The 25,721-nt window shown below is 48.1% G+C and overlaps 8 protein-coding genes across 8 annotated transcripts; 4 read left to right on the top strand and 4 right to left on the bottom strand.

Moving 5' to 3' along the window:
- Positions 1 to 5,027: 5,027 nt before the first annotated feature.
- Positions 5,028 to 6,228, top strand: MAM_01656 (Alcohol dehydrogenase superfamily, zinc-type; the record flags this gene model as incomplete). Its single annotated transcript, XM_040820455.1, has 5 exons — positions 5,028 to 5,125; positions 5,208 to 5,769; positions 5,822 to 5,850; positions 5,929 to 6,021; positions 6,132 to 6,228. 5 exons carry the CDS (start codon positions 5,028 to 5,030, stop codon positions 6,226 to 6,228), a joined length of 879 nt encoding a protein of 292 aa, XP_040681943.1.
- Positions 6,229 to 6,273: 45 nt separating this feature from the next.
- Positions 6,274 to 6,699, bottom strand: MAM_01655 (tRNA-splicing endonuclease subunit Sen15; the record flags this gene model as incomplete). The annotated part of the gene is made up of 1 exon (XM_040820454.1): positions 6,274 to 6,699. One exon carries the CDS (start codon positions 6,697 to 6,699, stop codon positions 6,274 to 6,276), a length of 426 nt encoding a protein of 141 aa, XP_040681942.1.
- Positions 6,700 to 7,181: 482 nt separating this feature from the next.
- On the top strand, positions 7,182 to 9,984 carry MAM_01654 (Yippee-like protein; the record flags this gene model as incomplete). The annotated part of the gene is made up of 4 exons (XM_040820453.1): positions 7,182 to 7,791; positions 7,848 to 8,513; positions 9,271 to 9,593; positions 9,751 to 9,984. 4 exons carry the CDS (start codon positions 7,182 to 7,184, stop codon positions 9,982 to 9,984), a joined length of 1,833 nt encoding a protein of 610 aa, XP_040681941.1.
- A 202-nt stretch (positions 9,985 to 10,186) lies between these two features.
- On the bottom strand, positions 10,187 to 11,563 carry MAM_01653 (uncharacterized protein; the record flags this gene model as incomplete). The annotated part of the gene is made up of 3 exons (XM_040820452.1): positions 10,187 to 10,454; positions 10,526 to 11,394; positions 11,480 to 11,563. The coding sequence occupies 3 exons, from the start codon at positions 11,561 to 11,563 to the stop codon at positions 10,187 to 10,189; spliced, it is 1,221 nt and encodes a 406-aa protein (XP_040681940.1).
- A 1,009-nt stretch (positions 11,564 to 12,572) lies between these two features.
- On the top strand, positions 12,573 to 16,526 carry MAM_01652 (GSKIP/TIF31 domain protein; the record flags this gene model as incomplete). Its single annotated transcript, XM_040820451.1, has 4 exons — positions 12,573 to 12,618; positions 12,706 to 12,789; positions 12,854 to 12,912; positions 12,966 to 16,526. 4 exons carry the CDS (start codon positions 12,573 to 12,575, stop codon positions 16,524 to 16,526), a joined length of 3,750 nt encoding a protein of 1,249 aa, XP_040681939.1.
- Positions 16,527 to 17,378: 852 nt separating this feature from the next.
- MAM_01651 (FKH1-like protein) lies at positions 17,379 to 19,478 on the bottom strand (the record flags this gene model as incomplete). The annotated part of the gene is made up of 2 exons (XM_040820450.1): positions 17,379 to 18,338; positions 18,432 to 19,478. The coding sequence occupies 2 exons, from the start codon at positions 19,476 to 19,478 to the stop codon at positions 17,379 to 17,381; spliced, it is 2,007 nt and encodes a 668-aa protein (XP_040681938.1).
- Positions 19,479 to 21,107: 1,629 nt separating this feature from the next.
- On the top strand, positions 21,108 to 23,283 carry MAM_01650 (Poly(A) polymerase; the record flags this gene model as incomplete). Its single annotated transcript, XM_040820449.1, has 6 exons — positions 21,108 to 21,250; positions 21,350 to 22,091; positions 22,192 to 22,765; positions 22,892 to 23,012; positions 23,077 to 23,170; positions 23,230 to 23,283. 6 exons carry the CDS (start codon positions 21,108 to 21,110, stop codon positions 23,281 to 23,283), a joined length of 1,728 nt encoding a protein of 575 aa, XP_040681937.1.
- Positions 23,284 to 23,894: 611 nt separating this feature from the next.
- MAM_01649 (Tubulin FtsZ) lies at positions 23,895 to 25,552 on the bottom strand (the record flags this gene model as incomplete). The annotated part of the gene is made up of 3 exons (XM_040820448.1): positions 23,895 to 24,159; positions 24,226 to 25,029; positions 25,275 to 25,552. 3 exons carry the CDS (start codon positions 25,550 to 25,552, stop codon positions 23,895 to 23,897), a joined length of 1,347 nt encoding a protein of 448 aa, XP_040681936.1.
- Positions 25,553 to 25,721: the final 169 nt, after the last annotated feature.

The following is a 25,721-nucleotide window of genomic DNA, read 5'->3' as shown; positions in this document are numbered from 1 at the left end:
AATTAGTATAGCTTTATATACTTTAGTAATAGCTTAAAGGCACTATAACTACTTTATTATAAGTTGTTTAGTAACTTCTTTAGGTTTGCCTTAAATTTAAGTAGGTATATAAAATATACTTACTTTATAAGCAATAATACCTTAAACTACTACTATATATAGAGCTCTTTTACTAAAGTATATACTGCTCTAAGCTAAGGCTAAGAGTATAGTAAGAGCAAGCTGCTATATAGCTAATTTCTTCTTTATTTAGGCTTTATAATAGTTCTACTTTAGCTTTCTATTAATCTAGACGCCTAGAAACTTATAGCTTTCCTTTAGTGTAATTTTATTAGCACTTAGCTATATCTAAGTTTAGTGCAGCTCTCTAGTATAGCTAAAGTATAGCAACTTGCTTTTTGCTAAGTTAAATTTAACTCTAGCCTCTCTTGCCTAAGTTAAGTATATATTCTAGGCAGCCTTAAGCTGCCTCCTAGTCTGCTTTATATTCCTTCTAAACGCTAGAATGTTTATATTGTCTGTAAAGCCTACTATAATAGTTATATCTACAGCTTAAAGCTAGGCATATAGTAGCGCTATATATAGAAGAAAGAGAATAAGCAATAGAGGCAAGCTTTATAGAACCTCTATAGAGATTTAGTATACTTTTAAAGCTTATCTATTAAAGTAGAGCTAGCTTATTCTTAAGTTAATAACAGCTTAAATATAAGCTATAAGCTATTCTAGTACTTCTGCCTTAAGTAATATAGCAAGCAGCTTTAAGTAGCTAATAGTATTAAATATACTACTAATATTTAGTTGTAGTAGTAAGGCAATATTACGCTAGCTTTAAGTTGTCTTTACTGCTTTTATAACTACTCTTAGTGTAACTTCTATTAACTTATCTGCTTTATTGCCTATTTATATATCTAGTAGTATTTCTTCTGCCTTAGCAATAGCTATAATTTAGGCTGCTATTATAGCCTCTAGTACCTTGCTTATAACGTTAAGTAGTAATATAAAGCACTACTCCCTAGCCTACTTTAGGTTAGTAGGTATTTTCTTAGGCTTATAAAGAATAACTACTCTAGTAGTTTAGAACTAAGCTAGGAAATAAGTATATTTAGCTACTTTAACTAGTAGGTAGGTAAGAATATTTATAAGAAGTGCTTTATAGGCTTTTAGAAGGCTAGCTAGTATTTTATTGTCTCTAGAGGCTTTCTAGCTTACTATCTTTATAAGAGCTTTATATATATCTATATCTATAAACTATTAGTCTGCTAGTATAAGTATACTATTAAGCTAGCAAAAAGCTAGGTCTGCTATATTGCTAATATTAGTAGTTAGCTTTAGAAAGAACTGTATAGTAAGAATGTCTGCCTTCTCCTTTAGGTATATAGCTAGATTAGCTATATTAAATTCTCTATCTTAAAGTAGAGCTAGAAGCTGTATAAGTTTAAGTAGTATATAGCTATATAGATAGGCCTATCTTTCTAGCTACTATATCTTATTATTTCTAATATTTATAGAGTAGAGAGTTTTATACTAAGCGCTTTTATATTTCTTAGTAGTAATCTAGCTTTATACTAAGTTAGCCTTAAGGTAGTATTTCTAGTTAGCTGTTATTTATCTGCAGTACTATACTTATTTTGCTCTTCTTATATTTAATACTACCTTTATTACGCACTAGCTCTACTACTATTTCTAGCAAGAAGGCCTTAGCGCTCTCTTTAGTATAGTATTATCTGCTATCTTCTAGAGTTATTATACTATTTAGTCTATATATTTATTAATATTAGCCTAAGTATAAAGCAGCTATATTACTGCCTTACCTTAAAACTATACTTTAGCCTCTATCTTTACTAATTTCTTATTAAGCTTCTTCTATAAGTGCCTTATAGGCGCTAGAGGCTTATTATCTACCTTAGTATTAACCTAGATTAGCTGCAGAATATAGTTAAATTTAGCTAGATTTATAGCTCCTTAATATATAACTCTAAGGCTCTATAAAGCTTAAGCTAAGTTAATAGTGCTATCTTTATCTTTATATTTTTGCCTTATAAGTTCTTTTTTTAGTGTTATTAAGCTAAGCTGCTATTAAGCTGCTATTGCTAATAGTTCTTTATAGCTTTAGCTAGTTCTCTCTAGCTTATTCTAAAGTAGGTATTTAAGGTTAAAGTCTCTAACTAATATATACTTATTTTAAGCCTCTCTAGCTTTTATATTATATAGAGATATATTCTACCTCTTGCTTTTATAGAGCTCTAAGTATAGTAATATAACTTTAATTCCCTTAATTTTTATATTAGCTTAGTCTTTACTACTATTCTTAACTAACTATAAGCTAGGCTTATACTAAGTATAAATATATACTATATTTCTACCTTAGTAATATACTAGTCTATAGCTGCTAAGCTTTAAGCTAGAAGGCTAGCTTTATTTTGTCTGTTTTTATTTTTATATTACTATTAAGTTAATATTAAGCTAGTAGTAAAGCACTATATAAATAAAGTTGTTTTTTTTATTAATATTTTAGTATAGTATCTTAAGCATTTTAAGAGGAGGGGATAATATTAATTCTTAGCGCTATAGTATCTCTTAGCAATAAAAAGCAGCTTATATATAGTAGAATGCTAGCTAGTCTTTAGGCTAGAGGTATTATATTCTTAGTTTTATTTCTACCTCTCTAGTAGATAGCCTCTAAGTAGGCTATTCTCTGCTTAACTCTAAGTTAAAGTTAATTATAATTTACTAGTAGTAGTAGTCTAGGTATTAGTAGTCTGTAAACCTTATTAAGCGTTCTAGGTATTTCTCTTTAGCTTTATTTTAGTACTTCTTTAAAATAAAGTAAGCTTAGTTCTAAGCTAAGTATGCTTCTTTATATAGAATGCACTTTTCCTTAATATTACTAGTAATTATAAAGTATAATTATTCTCTATCTATATAGCGCTTAGTAGTATACTAGCTGCACTTTAGCATTACCTTATAGTATTTAGCTATATACTTAATGCTATAGCAGTTAAAGTACTACCTTAAGTAGAGAGCCTTATTATATAGTTTAATATTAAATATCTTAGCTTAGAAGACTAAGCCTTTCTAGTATAACTTATTAGTATTTTTTAGTTCTTTTATACTTAGTATTAAGAGCGCTCTTACAGCAGACTTACCTTAAGGTTGCTATAGAGTAGCTTATATAACTCTTACTTTATTTGTCTTTAATATCTCTTTAGTAAGGCCTTTAACCTTTATATACTTAGTAGAGAACTTTTTAATAATTACGCTAAGCACTTATTAGTATATAGTTACATTTAGGCTAAAGGCAGTCTAGACCTAGCTAGTTTCCTCTTAATATTGTTTTGCCTTACTCTAGAAAGTTACTATAGTATTGCTACTTAGCAGGCGCCTTACAGCAACAGCAGCATTGCAGCCGACGGCCTAGTTCACGGCTAATACTGTGTCGGCGGCGGCCCGCTCTTTATGCGCCTCTATAATAGTGTCCCCTTTTATAAGCACCTCGCGATGTTGTTGTGTCGGGATATAAATATATTTACTATATTTATTAGAGGTCTCGTCACGAGAGTGTAGATAACCCGACCATTGCTCGCCTACCTGAGGTGACCTGACTATTGCTAGTGGAGAATTTAGCGGAGCCTTAATTTTAAAAGCACTGGTTAGAGTTAGGGTTAAGATTAGGTGTTCGGGTTAACTCCGGGATGTATACTGCCCAATTAGGAAAGGTCAGGTCAGGTCAACTACAATGGTCAGGTCAGGTCAGGAAGGCGAGCAATAGTCGGGTCATCTGCATTCTCTCTGGTGACTAGTGCTATCTTGTGGTTCCATGCCTGTATTTCTTGTAAGTTAGTTACATGCCCAACCCCTTGTTGACGAGCAATTTGCAACTGGGTGTTATGGGCTTCATCAGCCGCATCCCGCTCCACCTGCGTTCACCATAATCCACCCGTGCTGTAGGAACGCCCCGGGGGTGGGGCAAGGGCACGGGGCAAGCGGGTGGAGGATGCGCGAGCTTAATGAATGAAATGCCCATCCATGCCCTTTTCCAGTTAAGGGCATCCAGCACCCAGGTATTTATATGTAATATTGTCGTGTATGCAGCATGCAACTATCGGGGAGATGCTAGTAAGTAATCTTCACTCGGGACAATGAAGTACTGGACCCCGACATACTCAACTATGCCAGTTGTCGGCGATCCGTGAGATGGCTCAATAAGTAACTACCTAGGCAGCTAAATAGGTAGGTAGGCCACTTGGTACTTTCTTTGTAGTACTTACTTGGCAGGAGACGATAGACTAGCTGTCTCTGAGCCTGCCATATATGACGATTTCTAGGCACTAAATCCAGTTGTCTTCTTCTTCTACTTCCTCCTCCTCCCCTTCTTCTTTATGCCGACCAACTCCCGTAGGCAAAGCCCAGAATAGTACCTAGACCTTGAATTGTCTCAAGTCCATCCAAGTGGTAGCCCGGCCTGACAATGGGAGGCAATGAATCTGGCTGGAAGACCCCACCGGACGGACACATTGTATTGAGGTGGTCCGGTGGTCCGGTGGCCACATCCGCGACCCCTCATGCGTTACTAATTAGCCCCGGAAGCAGCAAAAGCAGCCCGTCGCTCCAGCATCAGGTATCAAATTTGGCCCGTCGTCTCTCTCAATACCAAAACCTGAGAAGTCGACTGAGACGGTGCTCAAAGCGAATGAATACCTCTTAACCACGAATCTCCTGATGACGATGAGAGCCGTCGTGTTCGAAGGGCCAGGCCAGGTCGCGGTACGAGACCGCCCGGTTCCTCAACGTGCGTATTCTCATCCAACTGCGTTTTCAAGTTGCCCGAGTGAAAGTGCCTTACATGGACTCAGTGCAAGACAGCAAAGATATAATTGTCAAGGTGCAAGCGACTGCCCTTTGTGGATCGTGAGTCGTCATGCACTCCCAATTCTCATCTGACCCCAATCAGGTTTCACATCTGACACCGTCGCCCCAGTGAGTTGCATGTATACCGTGGACACCAAAAATCGGACTGCGGCTTCATAATGGGTCACGAGTTTACCGGCATCGTGAGCGAAGTTGGGTCTGATGTGCGTACCGTTCAAGTTGGGGACAAGGTCGTTTCTCCTTTCACCGTATCGTGGTATGTTGAGCTCGGTACCACCATAACCCGATTAGAAATGTGGCGTCGATATGGAAGCTCCTCTGACATGAAAGACTCGAAGGGGAAACTGTTTTTACTGTGAGAGGGGCTTCACGGCTCGCTGCGACCAAAGCTTGCTCTTTGGCTCTGCCGGACTCGACGGCGGGCAAGCGGAATATGTGCGAGTGCCGTTTGCCGACAGTACTGTTTTTAAGGCTCCAGAGACCATCTCTGATCGTGCTTTGCTCCTAATGGCCGACATTTTTCCTACTGGGTATTTTGGAGTGAAAAATGCAATAGAGCTGTCCCCCACCCTCAAAATCACCCAGTCCACCATCGTCGTCGTGGGCTGTGGTCCTGTTGGCCTCTGCGCGATAGCCTGTGCATCCAGCCTCCAACCTCGTCATCTCTTTGCGGTCGACGGGGTAGAAAGCCGACTGAAAATTGCTCAAGACCTTGGTGCCACGCCTCTGAAAATCACGAGTGATCCGGAAGGGATGCGCCGGCACGTCATGGCAGCAACAGACGGTCGTGGGGCAGATATGGCAGTGGAAGCCGTGGGCCTGAGCCCAGCGTTGAGGACTGCGTTCGATCTTGTCAGACCATTCGGGGTAATCAGCAGTATAGGAGTCCACAATGCAGAGGTGTGAAGCCCTCGACAAACCCTCTTGGCATCTGCCTGACATCTTGCTCTAGATCCCGTGGACCGGAAATGAGGGTTATGGGTATGAATAGAACCTTCTCGCATTCTAGCTGTTAGCGGAAGAGAGTGATAGAGAAGACGAATGCTAACAATGTTGCAGCAAAAATATCCGACTTCAGATGGGCAGGTGCCCCGTCCGTCATGTTTTTCCAGAAGCATTGAAAGTCTTGGAGCAGAAACAGCACCAACTGGAGTGAGTCTTCAACAAGTCAAGCCTCCAAGATATCCTTCCCTTGTCCCAGCCAAAGGGCACACTGTTGGAGGATTAGACTGTTAGACTGACCAATGCACTTGCCGATGCAGATTCATGTTCGACCACGTCATGCCGTTAAACGATGCTGTAGAAGGATACGAGCTGTTTGACAAAATGAAGGTCCAGAAGGTCATTTTTCGCCCATAGTAGGTGGCAATTTGCGGCCAGCGGCGGAAGTCTCCCAAAAAAATTTCAGTTTTGGCGAGGCTTCACCATCCCTTCGTGCATCCAGTAGTAAACCACGGTGGAGTCATTGTGAAGAGTGGCGAACAAAATCCTCTTTGGCTGTGCGTCGTCGCTCGGTATCGAATCGAAAACAGCCGCAAACTTGGCTAGGGTCCATCTCTCATTGATATGCACTGCTAAGACCAGTACATATTCTGGGTTTTGGAACAGTTTCTCGCCAGTGGCTTCTTCATGGGCAAGGGCAGCAATTTGGTCGTCAGGGTGTAAATACAGCCGCTTGGGCGGCAGGCCTTTGATCAGAGGTCGAGGCTGCTCTGGTCCATCGCGGAGCTCCAGGGAAGTCCAGTCATGTTGGTCTGCCAAGTTGTGAAGGACGGCATCGCAGATATCATTCACCGCAGGCGACTCGTGCTGTTCTTGTTCGACTATCATTTCTGCCTTGAGACAACGGGTCTGAAGAAGACAATTTAAGGCTCACAGTAATGGTTCCGATCATGTACTTTTGTAGATGGTTGGCTAGATGTGATGGCGACCAGTCTGGCGGTTTTTGCTGATAAAATCCGTGAACGTGAAACAAGTGTCATGTCATGGGTCAAAATGTGAGGAATTGGCCCACCCGCTGAATCGCTTGTGCCTTACGGAGTAACAGGACCACGTCTGGGGCCACAACCCCACCGCCTAGTTTGGCCACCATGAGGTTCGGGATACTCTTTTGTCATCGGTCGTCCACCCCTTGTTTCCTGCCATTCCCCATCGGCAGTCGCCATCGACTCTTTCTTTTTGGGAGATTGGCGATATAAGGACCCCAGCACTCCCTATGACGCGGATTTTTCTCCGCAGTCTTGGGCTCAAAGTTCAAGGGAGCTCCGATACCGATCATTTTGCCATCGCCACCACCTTTCAAACGAACGACCATGTCCGGCGCAAGAGAGAACAACGCGGGCGTTGAGCTGTTTCCCCCAATTGAGCCAGGCTCGCCGACAGAAGTTGCGCAGTCTCCCAGCGTTGATGGATCAAAGGGCACAGGGGCGAATCGGCCTGCTGCGTCATCATCCTTGAGTGGACGCCTGCGACGTGCATCCCGAAGCTTTGAGCAATCTGAACTGCCAGAAGGCTTCTTCGCAGCAACAGGCGGATTAGCCTCGTCCATTCTCTCACGCCAGGCCGACCCTCGACCTTTTTCCAGTTACATGAGTTCGCCCAGAGCCCGGCCAGCCGTTCCTGGTGACAATACGTCGCAGTCCGCCCCAGGTCATCGCTCCGAGGAAGGTCAGGCAGAGAGCAAGAATGATGGTAGCCAAGGTAACCAGAAAATCGCCAACTGTAAGGGCGAGCCCCCATCTGCAGCGCCATTTCCAAACGGCTACCATTTCCCCCCGAAACACTCATTCGGCGAATCGGCGAAGCTAGGTTTCCTTGCGTTTTGGAACTATTTTCTCACGCCTGTGGGCTTCGCCGTCACTATCTACGGCTTGAACGTGGTTGCGTGGGGCGGGATGTTGTTCCTGCTCCTGTGCAATGCCGGTAAGCGCGCTTCCAATGTCAAATCCCATTCACCAAGTACTAACCAAGTTATGCAGCGCCTGCCATGTGCTACCCTTCTTGCAACGACATCAACTCACCGCGGCGCAAGTGGATCGAGGTCGACTCACAGATTCTCAATGCGCTATTTTGTGTCACCGGATTCGGACTTGCCCCTTGGAGATTTAGAGATCTATATTTCCTGTTACAATACCGACTGGCGAAAAAGGAAAGGGCTCTCCGGCGACTGGCTGGCATTCATCGGGGGTGGTTTCGGTTGGGGGGTTCGAATGAATTACCGGCGGCCCTAGGACCTCAAAACGTTGACAGAGATGAGTTCCAGTCGGTCTCTCGCTCTGCAATCCCATTTCCTGAGACGAAGATTCCCGAGGCTCCCCTAACTGAAGTCCGAGCCCGACCGACATTAGGCTGGAAGTTAGATCTGGTCATCTGGCTCATGGTCGCCAACACATTCTTGCAATGCGTTCTCTCAGGGTTCATGTGGGGTATGAACCGGTATAGTCGCCCGAGCTGGGCTACTGGTCTATTTGTTGCCCTTGGCTGTGGGGTCGCTGGTATTGGGGGATTCATTATGTTCCTAGAAGGGAAGACTGTTAAGAGCATAGAAGGGGTGCCACTCAGTCCCGCAGATACAGAACGTCTAGAGCGCGACAGGGAGCAGGGTGTCTGGCACTTTAACAACATTCAAGACAAGAATCTCGACGGTAAGAAGAAAAAGGACAAACAATAAATAAATGGCTTTTTTTTTTTTTTTTTTTTTGCCGATTTACCTAGTTTGTTGGCCGGCTGGCGTTCCCGGGACGGGATGGTATGTTGATTTCTGGGGCGATTCGTCCTTAAGTATATAGCCTCACTGTGATAATTCTGCAATTATATTCCAATATTTTAACTTTCATTGAGAGGGCCACATCTCAAAGACTACTTGTTGTGTTATGGCCCAGTACAGAATGCAAGAGACTTCAAAGGGAGATACTTGATCTATTTAGTTGGCTCAGATGTCTCCAGATACAAAGAATAGGTCTAGGTTCGCGAAACACGCCGATTGCGGACATCTAAGCAGACTGGATGACCGAACTGCAATTTAGTTGTAGATGAATTCATCCCAGGATAGTGTATGCGCTGCTAAATCAGTAGAACTTTAGCTTAAGCGGTTTTAGGTAGGGAAAGGGCGCCAGATGTGCAGCTGGAAGAAGTATTTGAGAAAATCGACCAAAGCTTAGTGAAATAAATTGAGCAATAAGGCTAGAAACATGCAATCCACGCCGAACCAGTGACGGCTCGCCAGTCTCCACACGGTCCGGCGCTAACCCCCAGTTGTGGAGTTGTTGTAGTACATGGATGAGGAAGTACCGCCTGACGTAAGTCACCGACTCACTCACGCACGCCAACTGGTTCTCTTCAGCTTTAAAACAACGTTGACGAGCCTCATCTGGAAGTCTGGACAATAACCATTCATCGCAGTCATCGACCGCATCGGCCAGCATACTCGCCCACCTAGAGGTGCCTCCGTTTACCATTTCCCGTCTTCTTGTGCTATTCTCCGCCCTCGCCACCTACTCGAGCACCGTGTCCTCCACTGCCACACGTTTGGTTCAACCAAGCCGCCCTGGTCTGTGTCCTCCACCCACAGCCCTCGGCCTGGAGCCATCAAACACGACGTCACTAGTTCACAGATACCTGGAGACATGGGCCTTTCCTACAACACATATCTAAATGCCGACAAGATATACGGCTGCAAGACCTGCAAAACCCACCTCGCAAATCACGAGGACATCATTAGTCGAGTATGTACAATCACACCGTCCGCCGACTCCCGAAACGACCTTGCGACCACTGCATGCTAGACTTCTGAACGGCTTCCGGGTCCTTCGACTCTGACGCTCTGATTTCACGTCACGGACACTTAGCGAGCTGAATTTGCTAACAGAGCCGTCATGTTAGAATTTTCGCGGCCAGCATGGCAAGGCGTACCTGTTCCACCGTGTTGTGAACATTGAGGCCGGTGAGCCTAATGAGCGTAACATGACGACCGGCAGGCACTTGGTTCGCGATATTACTTGTCGCCAGTGCAAGGAAACAGTGGGTTGGAAATACGACAAGGCCTACGAACCTTCTGAGAAGTACAAAGAGGGAAAGTTCATTCTCGAAGCAGAGCTTCTCTGTAATGTAACTTGAGAAGGGAACTGTTATTTCTATGTCTATTGAGAGTGTAGGACTGACATGGAGACTTCCGAATCACTATTCGTACGGAAGAATGATGACTGGCATGGAAAGATAAGAACAAATATTCGGATATCTATATAGTATTCTAACTACCAGGTCATGCAATGGTGCTCAAGGCTCTCAAGGACACAGTGCATGAAAACGAGATAATATACTACTGGTGTTCGATAGGTTCCTCAGGAAGTAGTTCTTCCACCTCCTCGTTGACGCGCAAACTTTCCAATGGAGGTTGAACAATTCCGTTGAAGACAAAAGTCGAATATACTAGTAGGGAAAAACCAACGATTTGGAGTAGCTTGAATGACTCCCAGCCGAGAGCTAGTGAGACGATCCAAATGAATAGCGTCCGGCAAGTATCAATAGTCGATCGAGAGGTCGCACTGACGCTGCGTGTAACCGACAGGCCAAAGTAATTGAACCCACTATGGCGAGCAAAAGTTTCAGCACAAAAATCACATAACATGACTGACATACGGCTTTAGAGCAGGCTTACCCGATGCTTATCATGATGAGGACGCTAGAGATCCAGATATTTGGCTGGGACATTTGTCGAAGACCCTCATGCATGTCAAATGGGCCATAGCGCCCAGTCTCTGTGCGTCCCACCAAGAAGTGCATGACGACCATTACCAAGAGTGTGGTGGTGAAGCCAAAAATGCCTTCCCAGCCGACGACCTTGATCGGCGCGATGCTTGAGTTTTCCAGCATCCATTCCTCGAGCACGAATTGCGTTGCTGTAAAAATCTGAGCGCCAGCAATTAGGAGTACCCCGATGACAGCTCTTGAGGCGTCTGAAAGTCCTCCACTAGAATCGTCGCTGGCAAGCGAGCTGGCACCACCCTGGGATACTTGCTTCTCATCAGGCCAGATAGCTCCAGCTAAGCCCACAACGGCGACACCCAAAACGACACCCACGAGAGAGAGCCATTGAAATAGGTGAAGATGCCGGCGGAGGAACATGACACTAAAGAGACCAACGAATAACACAAGAGCACCTCTGGTCATTTGGTAAATGGATGCAGCAACGAGGAGTAGCCCGGCATTCATGAGCGTAGTACCGCAAATATCGCAAATTGCAGGTAATGCCAGGAGCACGACGCGAAACCCTCTGAGAACAGACGTGCCGTTTCCATCTGGCTTGGGCCCGTTGTGCTCTTGATGTCCTGTGTTATCAGTGGTGTTGACAGTTTCGTAGCCGCGTTCTTCGGGGGACGGTTGAGAGACGAGGCGCCGATGCGCGGCCATCAGTGCAATGACGAGCCAGCATCCCATCTCGCCCACGAACATCTGCGCCGTTTGGAGCACTGGCTGCTCAAAGAGTTGGGGTCGTTTTCCGTTGCAATTCCGCACGCATTGGTTATCCTACACATCATGTCAGCGACTGCTTGGCCCATTACGAAAAAGGTGTAGCCTTAGGGGTATTAGTGGCCGACGGCAAATTATTCACCTGGTATTTCGTGAGGAGCGTGTTGCACACTCCTGTGACGAGCATCATCGCCACGAGGAAGGGGACTGCGGCACGGGAAGCCATGGTTGCGTCTTATCTGCCAACCGAAATTTTGGCGGGCGTTGAGCGGTACGCACGCCGTAGTGTAGTAACAATAGGAGGAAGAAGATGGCGAAAAACTCAGACTGGGGGACAGAGAACAAGGTTATAAATATGGTGCAGTTCCAGCCAGCAACATCGGCGCTGGCTTCGATGATGGATTGTAGTCATCGTACGGAGTACTCCGTAGAAGCATCATGTTGAACTGCGAGTCGGTGCACGGGACTCAGCCGCGTAGTACTCCAACTTTGGCACGACCGCCAATCTCGGCCAATCAGTATACGAGCTCAAACCCACACCACCGCGGAGAAGGGTGCTTAAGTACATAGATGCCTGTTGGAGACTTAGTACCTAACAATCACTTGTAGCAATCACTTGATTAGAATATTACCAGAGCGTTGGTGTAGAACGATCTACATGTCTGCTTACGGACTTGTCTGGTGCAACGCGGCAATAGAACACGATAATGGGGGTGAATCGACTTTGTTCTTTGAAGTACTTCTAAGCACCTCTACACTAGGCACCTAGGTGGTACTAGCCCCTCCTCCTGGACCCGCCTTGGCGATATGAGAGGTGTTTGTTACAAAATAGCAAGCCGCGGCAAGCTCACTTTCTCCCTTTCTGGATTAGTGCTTGGGAATGTCTGCCAGGGTCTAGATCGCCGACACGGAAGGAGCAACTTAACCAGTACTCGGATTTTGCACTCACTTGCCAGAAATTATATGTATCTCACAAGTACTCCTCCGTAGCCCTCCTGGTCCGGCCGGCCGGGACTTTGCCGTTCAAGTACTCCGTAGCTTGTCCATTTTTTTTTTTCCCTCGTCGAGGTCCGATGGAGCCCGTGCAAAACCTCCTTGAGCTATCGACCCTTTGCAACCTCTTCTCATCTGTTGAGACAATGCTAATGCACACTTCATGAGCAGATTTTTCTGAAGTTCATACCCCTCATTGTCTTCATCTTTCTCTGCTTCCGTTTCTATATCTGTCTTGAGTCATGGCCGCCCCAGAACAGGTTCCAAATGGCACCGCCTCAGATACAGGTATGTTTTTCTTTCTCATGATGCGGTTGGGACCGCTCCAGCCTGAAGTCGTTCTAATTGTCTAACGGTTCAATTCTTTCAATGCAGCAGAGGCCATCCAAGAGCCTGCCCATCCCGTGGCTGTCGCCACCGAGACCGACGTGGACGTTGAAGCAGAGAACGGCGGGGAAGGTAATGGTTTTTATTGAGCTGCTGTCTGTGTTTCCTGCTTTTCCTGATTGATGGGTTTCCTCAGCTTTAATAAACCTGACCATTGTCTTACCTGATTCCAATGCGACGAAGATGCAGATAATGGTGAGTTGGCGTTGAGCAGAGAAGGTGCCCGGTTAGTAACATGGCAGCTTTAGGTCTCGTCTCAGGAACAAGTTCACGAGGTCCGTCAATCCATCATCGACTTGCCTGCTGCATTTCGCTATACCTGTTTTCATCTCGAGCATCGAGGCAACAAAGTCAATGACTTTATTTCTATTGCCGAAGTCCCCGACCTCGACCCGGAGCCCGAGTTCCATTTGGTAGAAGACCCGTACACGGAGAAAGAGGCACGAATCCATCTGGTAAGGATTCGCGAGCTCATTGGCGCTGCTGGCGATCGCGTAGGCATTTACCAAGGTGTTCTCCCTGGACTTTCGCTCTTTGAAAGCGTTGCTCGACAGACTCAAAAAGTTTCCGGTGCCGCTCAAGACGTATCACCACTAAAAGATTTCAACTTCCAGTCTGCACCGTGCTTGAGCAGCCTTGTCCCTGACTTCTTTGAACCTGGACCAAGGACGGTCAGATCTGTTGGACTTTCGTCATGGAATCCTCCACCATGCCACTTGAGACAACGTGGCCACCTGCTATACATTGTAGTCACTACCAATGAGGGAGAACAATTCCAAATCACCTCTCATGTATCGGGCTTCTATGTGAACAAGTCTTCGAACGCCAAGTTTGACCCCTATCCTCGAGCAGCACCCAAAGGATACGCTTCTCATTCTCTGCTAGAGCTCATAACTCTCATCTCACCTTCCTTCTCAGATGCATTCCAACAGCTACTCGAGTACAACAGCCAGAGAGATCCTCTGGCTACGTTTCAAATAACTAATGCCGTTCCATCCTCACCATGGGCGGTGCCTCCGCCAACATCAGTACTATGTACTCATGTCGCTGACCCCACGCGCCCGCAAGAAACCTTGTTGCTCTCCGGAGTTGAGAATACAGACACATTGCGTGATTGGAATGAAGAGTTCCAATCCGCCAAAGAACTGCCGAAAGAAACTGTGCAAGATCGAGTGTTTCGTGAGAGACTAGTATCAAAGCTATTCGCAGACTACAATGACGCTGCTATCAAAGGCGCAGTCATGGTCGCCCGAGGGGAGATTGCGCCTCTTAACCCTACGGAGAGCAGAGATGCTCAGATATTTGTGTACAACAACATTTTCTTTTCCTTTGGTGCCGACGGTGTCGGTACCTTTACATCTGAAGGCGGAGATGAAGCCGCCAGAGTTGCGACAGGAAAGGATGTTGCAGGGGTAAGATTGGTCAATCAGCTTGACATTGAAGGCTTGTTTGCTCCAGCTACTGTTGTCGTCGACTATCTTGGTAAACGAATTGTTGGCCAAAGTATTGTGCCTGGTATCTTCAAACAGCGCGAGCCGGGAGAAAACCAGATCGACTATGGTGCCGTGGGTGGCAAGGACGTTGTTGCAGATGATGAGCGCTTTGCTGCGTCGTTCGCGCAGCTGTCAAAAGCCCTCAAAGTCAAGAGGCATCCCGTTTGGGACAAGGACGGAAAGCGATTTGACTTGGAGGCCAGCGTTGAGACCAAAGGCCTCCTCGGAACCGATGGGCGAAAATATGTCCTGGACCTTTACCGAATCACGCCATATGATATCAGTTGGCTCGAGGAAACGAAGCTTCAGACTGAGAAAGGAAATTCTATGGCATACCCGCATCGTATGACCGTCCTTAGACCCGAGCTCGTTGACTCGTTTGCTCGCTATAAGATGAAACAGTGGGTTGATGCTGAACTTGCACGCCGTGACCAAAAGAAAGCAGACGAACATGTCCAGAATGAATCTAGGGCAGCATCCGAAGAAAGAAAGCCTAAAGCACAGCTTGACCTCTCTGATTTCAAATTTTCACTCAATCCCGACGCCTTCAGCGGCCAACTCCCTCAATCAGATGAGGAAAAGTTGCAACTTCAGGAGGACGAAGACGAAGTGCGGCAAGCCGCAAATTATCTACGCAACCAGGTGGTTCCAGACCTATTACAGGAACTTTCAGACTCTGACATCAGCTTTCCAATGGATGGCCAGTCTCTGAGCCGCCTATTGCACAAGCGAGGCATTAATGTCCGATATCTAGGAGCTGTTGCTTCTCAGGCTACCGGCGAAAGGTTGCGTTGCCTCAAGGAGATCTGTATTCAGGACATGATAGCACGTGCGTTCAAGCATGCCGCAGCCGTCTATTTGAGGAATCTTCCCGTTCCCTTCACGACAGCCTGTATATCACATCTGCTCAACTGTTTGCTGGGCCAGGAATTAAACGCAAAGCCCAGGGCCGAAGTTGAACCCTCGCTCAAGTCACTGTATTTTGACGCCGATTTGTCCTTTGAGCTAGTCACGCCGACAGAACTTCGAGCTACCGTCGAGGAACAAGTCCTCAAACGCTTCAGATACAAATTGGATGACAACTGGCTCAATACCATTCGCAAAGTCCAGCTACTACGCGAGATTTGCCTGAAACTTGGTATCCAGATTCAAGCCAGGGATTACAGCTTCGACGGAAGACCAAATGCTTCTGAACAGTCCGTCGAGGCCACTGCCAACCATGTGAACGGGCAGCAAAACGGGGAATCGAAGGACAAGAAGAAAAAGAAGAGGGGGCAGGAGTCATCTACTACCACAGCTACCATGACCACTCCGAACTTGACATTCTCACCTAACGACATAGTCGATGTTGTTCCCGTCATCAAGCACTCCGCGCCACGAAGCGCTCTAGCAGAGGAAGCCCTCGAGGCCGGACGGCTGTCGATCATCCAAAATCAGAAGAAGCTGGGTCAAGAACTTCTTCTCGAATCGCTGTCATTGCATGAGCAGATTTACGGCATTCTGCACCCGGAGGTAGCTAGAGTTTACAACAGCTTATCAATGCTATACTACCAACTGGATGACAAGGAAGCGGCGGTCGAACTGGCCAGAAAGGCCATCGTCGTGGCTGAGCGTACTGTTGGTATTGACTCAGCCGAGACATTACTGAACTACCTCAATTTGAGTTTGTTCCTACATCAAGTAGGAGATAGCCGGGGAGCCCTGACATATTCAAAGCATGCATTGGTGCTTTGGAAGGTAATTTACGGGCCAGGCCATCCTGACTCGATTACGACGATTAATAACGCAGCCGTCATGTTGCAACACCTGAAGCAGTACCATGAGTCAAGGTTGTGGTTTGAGGAATCACTTCGCGTGTGCGAGTCTGTGTTCGGCAAACAATCCATCAACTCGGCAACTTTGCTGTTCCAGTTGGCACAAGCTCTCGCTTTGGACCACGATTCGAAGGGAGCCGTCAATCGCATGCGTGAGTCGTACAACATCTTCCTCAGTGAGCTCGGGCCGGAGGATAAAAACACGAAGGAGGCCGAAAGCTGGCTGGAGCAGTTGACCCAGAACGCCGTGTCCATTGCCAAGCATGCCAAGGATGTCGAGTCTCGCCGTATTCGTTCGGGTATCCGCTTCCCGGCAACTGTTCCCCCCGAACAACAAGCTGATGCCCGGTCCCAGCGCATGGCTCAGTCCTCGCAGATGGATCCACGGAGTATTGACGAATTGATCAAGTTCATCGAAGGGGGAGACCAAAAGTCCAAGTCCTCGAAGAAGCGACCTGGTCGAGGAAACCCTAAGCGCAGGGGACAGTCTACAAAAGCATAGATCTCCGTGCCTTGGGATCAATTAGACTTTCCGTTTCGACGGATACAAGGTCACAAATGATCAACGAAAGGGAAGTGAAGGGGCCAAGAAGAGGTGGAGCTTGTACAACTATGTCTATGTCATATTAATCGTACCAAATCATACATTAGGTTGAAGGGAAACTGTATGAAGAAGCGCAACGGCACCAAGACAATGGGAGACAGGCTTCGGCAGGACTGGCTGGTACTAGCATATAAAGGCATATGGCTTTGGCAAGTGAAGCCAGGAAACGTTGCAACATCTTCCATGTACACTTGATTGCGAGGATTCGCCAACGGTGGTTCATTTACGCAGCATGTTGCATTTACCTAGCTTCATAGAGTGCATTCATAACATCTCAGCTCAGCACAGCGCCCTTTGCCCATTCCAAATGCGTGGCATTTTGAGCTAGCATCTCTGTACCACTGTTTTCTTTCTATGGCCCAAGTGCTTTAGGGCAACAGGGGGTCACTGACCGAAAAACGACAACATGATCCCTTTGTTTTGGACCAAATGGTACTTTGCTTTCTTAGTAGAAATTCCACTAATCAACAGCTTGCAGGTGTACGAAGCCTGCGCGCAAGTAGCACGTAGCCGTAAGTCGTTGCCAATACACTGGCTCGGCTTCTGTCATCGTCAGATGCCCCTGACCAGTCGGGTGGTGGCAAGCAGCGCAAAGGCGGAATCGGGTCTTCGAAAATGCGGGATTTTTTTTTTTGATCAAAATGAAACGGTCATTTGCCAAAATCATGAATTGCCAGGCAATGCATTAGCAACGGATATACCTCTCCCAACTGGTGCATGATATGAACCGATGCTTTGAAAGCCCCTGAGTCAAAGGTCGATTGTTAGCACACCAACAAAAGATTCTACGGAAATATGATTCGATCTGAATGAGGTCTGGCAGCGCAAAGGGCAAGGGGTAAAGGAAAAGAAGGGAAAGGGGAGATGGGCGTTGAGCGGGCTGGCATACTTTGTTAAATCAAATCCTTGGTCCTCTTCCACGTCTTCAGATCCCTCACTTTCACGCGAAGTACCTTCCACAGCTGGAAGCCTTTTTGGTTTTGAAGGGCTGCTAGGCGGTGACTTGCTCGCGCGAGGTGGACTGCTGCTTTGAGGCAATATTCCCCCAGCGAGTTTTGATGGACTGAATTCGTATGGTGCGGATGGCCTTAGTGGTGTGCTGCCAATCTCAGCATACTTCCAGAAAGGTGCTGGTGAGCTCGTAGGCATGTGTTGGCTAGGTCGCTGCGCGGTGCTTGGTGGCGCAAGCTTCGGGTGAATACGCGGTGGTGCCGGTGTTACAAAGGAGGCAGCTTCATCTTGTAGGTACGATGAGGTCAGAGTGGGAGATTGAGGGTTGAAAGACGAGATGGAGGAGTCAGGTGCCATGTTCATCGACTTGCGATGTCGTGGCAGCGGACTACCATCTGCTGTCATATTGGCGTTCCGTCCGATACCCCGGTCCGAACTTTGTTGAGGAGTTGACTGTGCAGCACGCAGAGATGATCGAGGTGGTGGCGAAGCTGTGGGTGATGCTCGACGTTTCCGAGTAGACCCTGGGTCTCTGGTTGCCATATCCTTTGGCCCCTGGGTAATGTAGTTGAGTTGGTTTGGCGAAGACGGCGCAGAGGAGCCTCGGTGACCGCCACGACCGATCTTGAAGGCGTTTTTGGTCATTTCTTCTCTGGCCTCTGGAACTATTTGCCATTTCATGCCCTTCCCAGGCTCATCAGTAGATCTGGCGACTTTATCAAACGATTTGTTGAGAGAGAGGTTGTGCCGAATAGAATTCTATTACAAGAAATGCCACTGTCGTTAGTTGGAAACATCCTTGTCCAGGCCGGGCAGTCGTCAAGCCTTTTCCTTTGCCAACAAGGTACTCACCTGCCAGCCAGCTGCCTGTTGATGTCGATAATACGAGTAGCTATTCATAATAAAGGTGTAAATGCCATTCAAGTTGAGCTTTCCATCAGGGGCATTCAATATCGCCTGCGTAATCATCTGAGCATAACTATACTGCGGCTTAATATGCTGGTTGTGATCATCGCTAAGGTCTACACCATGCGCGCCAACCAATACGGCCGGGGTGCTGACAATTGGTGATTTTGCTGTCGAGGTTCCTCTCCTCTGCGTAGATGGGGGCGTTCCTGGCCGTTTATAATCGGCGGGAGCCGGAGCAATGAGCGGCTGCCGTTGAGATGTAGGAGCCTTTGCCGCCTCTGGACTTAGCCCACACCGTTGCAGAAACATGGGGTGGACATGTAGAGGGGATATTTCCGATGGGAGCACAAACATCATTTCAACGGTGCCGATCTCAATAACCTCGCCAGATGTGAGGGCATGCAACGCCCGAGGCTTAAGGGGTTGCCCGTCAACTTTTGCGCCATTACGGCCTTTTATTTGAAGAATCCATTTTTCATCTTTCGAATCGAAACAGATAGAGGCATGCTCGCGCGACACCATCTTGCTTGGGCCCAGGTCGATGTGAACATGGGCCTCGTCTTCCTCTTCGTCATCGACATGGGACAACTCGGGGGCGCGACCGATATTGACGGCGAGCTTCGTTATGTAGAACGTCCAGTCTTGGGCGGCCACTTTCGCATAGGCTTTGACACCATTACGGTTGGCCTCGTGGATTGCATTAGCATGGTCTTTGCTTGCTTGGACAGGCTGCGTTTTGAGCTGCTGGGTGACCTGAGAGACGATGTGGTCATCGTCCATGCCTGGGGAGTCTTGAACATGGTGTGCCTGAGAAGTCGATGCAGTCGCAGAGAGAACGGTTGAGTCTGCCGGGTCTGAAGATCGAGTACGCTTGCGACGCTTGGCGGGGCGGCTAGGAGAGGAATCCTCGATGTCTACCGGATTGGCTGTGTCCTTGTCTTTGCGTAAGTCGCGGCGGACGCGCTGGGCTCTCTTGGCCGACGGCGGCATGGCACTGTATGAGCAAGCTGCGAGATCGTCAAGCCGTCTAGTTTCGGAGAGGAGCAATTGCGCAAACTCGTGGCCAGACGAGGATGGCGGATGCAGACGCGCAAGGTGGCAGACGATGCTGAGGTTGGACAAAGAGTGTGAGGCGGAGAGTTGGACTCCGTTTCGATCGGCGTCTTTTCGGAAGGAGGTCCGTGTCAGTAGTACCAGGGAAACTGAAACAACATTGAAGGGACAAGGAGCGTAGGACCGATGAGGGCACGAAGACGTATTACGTGCTCGTCCGACGTTGGGGAGAAGGGCGAAAGGTCTGGTGCAAATTGGTGAGCTTCAGTTGGATGAATTAATTAAAGTGCCGGCTAACCTTGCACGCGGGCAAGAAGCGCGCGTTCGCGTTTTGGGTGGTGCCTTCCGCTTCCAGGGATGATGGTTGACTTTTGGCCACTAATCTCTGGGAACATGCAGTGTGTGGCTGTGAGACAACGAATGGGAGTCGTATCCATTCGTAGGTGGAGCACTCAGTAGTCCCTCGTCTCGATGGTTGGGTTTGGGTTCCCATGTAGGTACAGAGTACTGAAGTGTGCAGGGACTACGGAGTGTGTCCGGAGTAGTTACCGAATACGTGGCAGCTGACTGACATTTATTACAGCGGAGTAGCACGACAGCCGCAACACTTTTAGGTTGGCACATCACGTTGATGTCGCCGAGAGAGAAAGCACGAGTGCATAAGTACTTACTTTGTACTTGACCCAAGTGCCTACCGGGATGGGTTCTAGTGACTATCCATGACATGCGCAGGCCTCACTACCAGGTATTTCAGGTACCTATACGCGCGCGGTCCCTGTTTCCAAGGACAGCAGAACCATCACAAGACAGGTCAAAAATTGTCGTGAGCTGTTCGAGAGTCTGATGAGCTGTCCTGCAACAGCTGATGAAGCTGGGGACCGTCCTGAGAATGCCCATACGCGGGCTATTAGGTACTCCGTACCACTACCTACTTCTTAAGTACTTAAGGATGTAGGTACCTAGGTAGGTAGATGTGTACTGCGGATCACAGAGTAACCAAGTAAACAGAAATCCCCCTGGTGTGCGCGATGCAGAGTCCACTGACGACGGTGCATGCCCGCTGCAGTTTACAACCTCAAGTACCTACAGTGGTGTAAGGTATCTACTTACTTAAGTTGAGTAGTCATTCATGGTTTGAGAAAATATGGTGAGCACTCAAGCATTCCTCACCTTGGTAAATAATAAGTTAGTTGGTCGACCTCTGGAGGGGAAAATCATTCTCCCCTGGGCCGCACGCTCCAATCACCTTCGGCTTTGTCCTGGTTCTCCAGCAGCCTGACCAGGCGCACAATTCCCAGCTTCAGCCTTCCGACCATAGCCTCCAACCTTTCTCCCTCTCTCTTCCTTCTTTCAGCCTCTCCCTCCCCGTAACCCTTTTTTCATACATTCAGCGGCATCTGTTGCGCATCAAGGCAGACTATCGGGACATTTGGCATGCTTTACGCATAGAGGTATCGCCCCAATTCCTCCGTCTCGCACTCTGCACCCCTTCGATACCCCGGTACGGCGTGATCGCGCCGGCAAAGTCGTTGCAAGTATTCCACCCGACACTCAAACCCTTTTATCATGCCGAGCGACCAGGTCTTTGGCGTGACGCCGCCCATGTCTGTAGGGCTGCCTACCGAGGCCGAAAAGCGTGCAAGCGATGCCCTCATCGAGGAATTACGGCGGCAAAGGACGTTTGAAACTCCTTCCGATACCCAAAAGAGGTGCGCTGCATCAGGACAACCCAAGCCAGCTCTCAAAGCTTCCCCTTGCCCCTGTCGAAATTGAGATGTTTTGAGTTTCTAATTCTTCCCTGCTCGTAGGTACAAGGTCCTCGAATCGTTGCAAGCCATCTGCGACGAGTTTGTCAAGCGTGTCGCTCGAGAGAAAGAGCCCAAAAACGATGCCCTCATAAAGAACGCTCGTGGCAAGGTGTTTACCTATGGCAGCTTCCGTCTCGGCGTCTTTGGCCCCGGTTCCGATATCGATACACTCATCGTCGCTCCCAAATACGTGACGCGGGATGACTATTTCAAGTACTTCCCTGACTTGTTGGAGGCCATGGCTCCCAAGGGCGCCATTACGGATTTGGCCGCCGTCACTGATGCATTTGTGCCCATTATCAAATTTGAATATTCCGGTATAAGTATCGACTTGATCTTCTCGCGCATCATTCAGAAACAGCTCGCCCCCGACTTTCAAGACCTCAAAGACTCTGGTCTACTTCGAGGTCTCGACGAGGCAGAGCTCCGCTCTCTTAATGGCACGCGTGTGACAGATGAAATTCTGACACTAGTGCCCGAGCAGAGCACATTCAAGCTTGCTTTGCGAGCCATCAAGTTGTGGGCCCAGCGCCGTGCAGTGTACGGCAACATCATGGGTTTCCCCGGTGGTGTTGCCTGGGCCATGTTGGTTGCCCGGGTTTGCCAACTATACCCAAAGGCTGCGACGTCTGTAATAGTCAACAAATTTTTTTTGATCATTGGTCACTGGCGGTGGCCGCAACCTGTCTTGCTCAAGCCCATCGAGAGCGGTCCTCTGCCAGTTCGCGTTTGGAACCCAAAGGTATGCATGTTTGAATACTTCTCAATCCCACTCCTGCCAAGAAACGAAAGCCATACCAAAAAATTAGACATTGCTGGAAAACTAACTTGGATTTCTCAAGATTTATAAAGGCGATTCATTCCACCTGATGCCCATCATTACTCCTGCATACCCCTCCATGTGTGCCACATTTAATATTAGCCGCTCTTCTATGTCAATTATTAATCGAGAACTCCGGAGAGGCCTAGAGATTTCGGAGAGCATCATGGTCGGCAAGCAACCCTGGAGCGATCTTTTCGTCAAACATACTTTCTTCACCTCGGATTACAAGTATTACATTTCTGTCATATCTGCCAGCAAGTCCAAGGAAGCCCATAATGTTTGGTCAGGATATGTTGAATCTAAAGTGCGCATGCTAGTACAGAAATTGGAGCAGCATCCGTCCATCGCTTTGGCTCATGCTTTCAACAAGGGATATGAGCGTCGACATAAATGTAAGGATGATTCTGAAATAGCACAGGTACAAGATGGGAGTCTCGATTTCTTGATCAAGGATGGTGAAATCTGCCAAACGAAGGCGAAGCTCGGGTCCGAAGAAGCCAAGCAAAAGGCGACTGAAAATGGCGACACAGAATCCAAACGACCAACCGAGGTCTTGACCACTACCCATTACATCGGATTGGAACTGGACGAAGGTAAGTCTCATCCTTTAGCCGACACGGCTAGAATGCAAAGGTGACTACCGTAGTGGCGATCCTGTTTTCATTATGCTACTATCTTGTCGCCCAAGCCTATCTGTACCGTATCTGACGGAATGGCAGCCGCCAAGTCTCTTGATCTCTCCTACCAAGTCGACGAGTTTAAAGTCCTGTGTACGCAGTGGCAGAAGTATCAAGATGAATTGAAGCCACTTGTTTCTATTGGCGTACAACACGTCCGAAAGTAAGTTGTTCGACCTGCGGACATTAAAGGTTTGGTTACCGTACTGAGACCTTTTCTTTAAAAGTTTCAATCTTCCCGGTGATGTGTTTGAAGCCGGAGAGAAGAGGCCGCAAAAGAAGGGCGCCAAGGTAGCATCGAAGAAGCGTGGCGCCTCAGAGGTAATTACTATCACCGCGGCAGTTGCAAAGACCGAAGTCCTGAGCTCACTCGTCGTTAGGACAACCCGCCTCCAGCGAAACGACAGCAGGCTTCCGTTGCCGCTGCAGGTTGAGTGCATCAGCAGATTTACAGCACTCCGTTTACGGCGTCATTCAAAGAGTTGGCGACGGAAAGCAATCGAGCCAGCTCGCCAGCCAACCAAAATGAACCTCAGAAAGGGTTTGATGGGCAATCCTCGGTCCCGGCAGGAACCCTACTTTGATTCAATCTGCTGACGTGCATAAACTACCAGAGCTTGCAGGCTTTGTTTCTAGGCGTCGACTCCCCCTAGGTTCCTCAGGTAGCTGCTAGATACTACATCCCGTCTTGAAATGAGCTTCCGCTGTACGACAACGACCAGCACACGAGAACGAAAGGGTCAGCAGTCAGCAGCACAAAATGCATTACCAAGCCACGGTGAGCACTTGGGTGTCGATAAAACTATGGAAGTAATTCTGGGGATTACACTGGCCCTATGTAGTTGGAGTTGTGACGTTTCGCTTCAGCCCTCACGAGGCGTGGACTAGCTAGATCAAAAGCTATGTGTGCTGGGGCTCTCTAGGAATAGAGCTGTATATAGAGCCCATTTTTTGACTCTGTGACTGCGCTCAACTATGAATAACAAGCTTGGCATTTGAGCCGGCCCCCTTTCCACTGCTAGCCGTTTTGGTTGCCACGGTGAAGTTACAACTCGTCCTCGTCCTCATCACTGCCACTTGACCAGCCATCTCGATAGGCATCAGCAATTTCGGCGAGGCCGTGACTCAGTGCTTCACGCTCTTCTAATGGGACGAGTCGAGTTCCTTGGGACCTCAGGCCTTTCAGTCGAGTCGAAATTGATGTATTGGTCTTGAGAACAGTGCGGACGGGTATACTCTGCCTATCCATTACACCTCTGTATATATGTGGGTAACTGTCCAGCAGAGGGAATTGCAACTCGGTGAAATGGCTGGAGTATCGAGTCAGCTTTTTCCCAACAAAAAGGCTTGTCAATCAAGGATGCGAGGTTTCGTACTTTCTAGTCACAGGATTGCCAATCACTTGGCGTCGCCTGCTGTCCGCCGTCCTCTCGGGCTCCGTTTGTTCTGTGTTCGGGCCACGATGGCACATGACTTGTCCAAAGATCCGCTCTGGCCGGTGCTTAACTTTGCTGCTATCCTGCCCGACTTGGAAAAAGCTCAAGGTGTCACCCATATCCACGCCGCCACTCTGTTCTGCCGGGATGGACATTACTGCGCTAACAATGGTCCGGTTGCCGCTGGAGTTGAGGGTCTCCGCCGTGTCAGCCAGGGAGGCGCCATGATATCCCTTTAGGCGGGACGGGATCAGGGCGCTCTCGCAAATGGCAGCAAGTAGTGATGAAACGTGCCACGAGGAATGGCAATCCAAGCCTATGTGTGGGCGTAGTTGGCTCTCGGGCAGGGCCAAAGGCACAACCATAGATGCCTGCGTAGAGGCCTGCTGGAGGCTTTGTGCCGTGTTTGATAAGCGCAGCTGACGCTTCTCTCTGGAGATATCCAGCAACGGGCTTTGAATGCCCCAAACCCAGATACAGGTTTTCGGGTACTCGTCTCGCAGTGCCTCCAGATATGACGACGCAAATCCTCCCCATGCATCGTCAATGGTAGTAAAGGCCTGGATGCCTTGCATAAGATCACACTCTTCACTAAAGGATCGCCAGTCTCTGTCGAGAATATCGTGTTCTTTGTCCAGTGACGTGAACAGTTCCGTCCCCATGTCGAACCTCTCAAATGGACGTATTGCCGAATCTAGCTCAAAGTCATATAGCTGCACGAGCGACCTTGGGTGAAAATACGCCCTGGAAAAGTCGGACCAGTACCTTACAGACGAGGTTGTAAGTGGTGAGTGTTTCGTTCCCGAATCAAGACTCTCTTGATACGCACTCGGCCTTACCGGCTTCTGCTGGTGTACAGTCGACGGTCCCGTCCTAAAAATTGCGACACACCGCGCGAGTAAGCGAATGGACGGCGTTTAAACTCTTGGGGAGCCCATGGACTGTCTCATAGCACCGCCACGTTGTTTCTTTTTCTCTCTCGTTCTTACCATATGGACTCGGCTGCCGCAACCGCGTCTGTGCCTGCATCGTACAGTGAGTTGATTTTCCGCAAAGAGCCGAAACCGCCCTTGAGGTCGTAAAGTACAGTTCGAGGGAGGAACGTTTCGACGCCATCTGCTCCTATGCCTACTCTCCAGTGAACATCGTGATCCACCAATGGCTCTTCTTCCCCAGCATACGTGAAGTAGGACTCTTGTGCGTTCCAGAAGTGGGTGGCAGTGTAGTTACTGAGATTGCCCAACTGTAGGGTGATGATCTCATGCATCACGCCAAATATCAGCGACGACGAATGCTGGGCTCTATCACAAGGCGCTAATTAGCAGACCAATACGAGGCACGGGCGAAACAAATACGTGAATCAACATCCAGACACACCTTTCTTGGCGAGAAAGGGCATACGGGATTATTAATTTAGTATCGGGAGCTTGGTGGTG

The sequence above is a fragment of the Metarhizium album genome (assembly GCF_000804445.1).
Source record: "Metarhizium album ARSEF 1941 chromosome Unknown scaffold_2, whole genome shotgun sequence".
In the NCBI taxonomy this organism is placed as follows: domain Eukaryota; kingdom Fungi; phylum Ascomycota; class Sordariomycetes; order Hypocreales; family Clavicipitaceae; genus Metarhizium; species Metarhizium album.
Note: the sequence above shows the minus strand (reverse complement) of the source record. Positions and strands in the feature narration are given on the sequence as shown.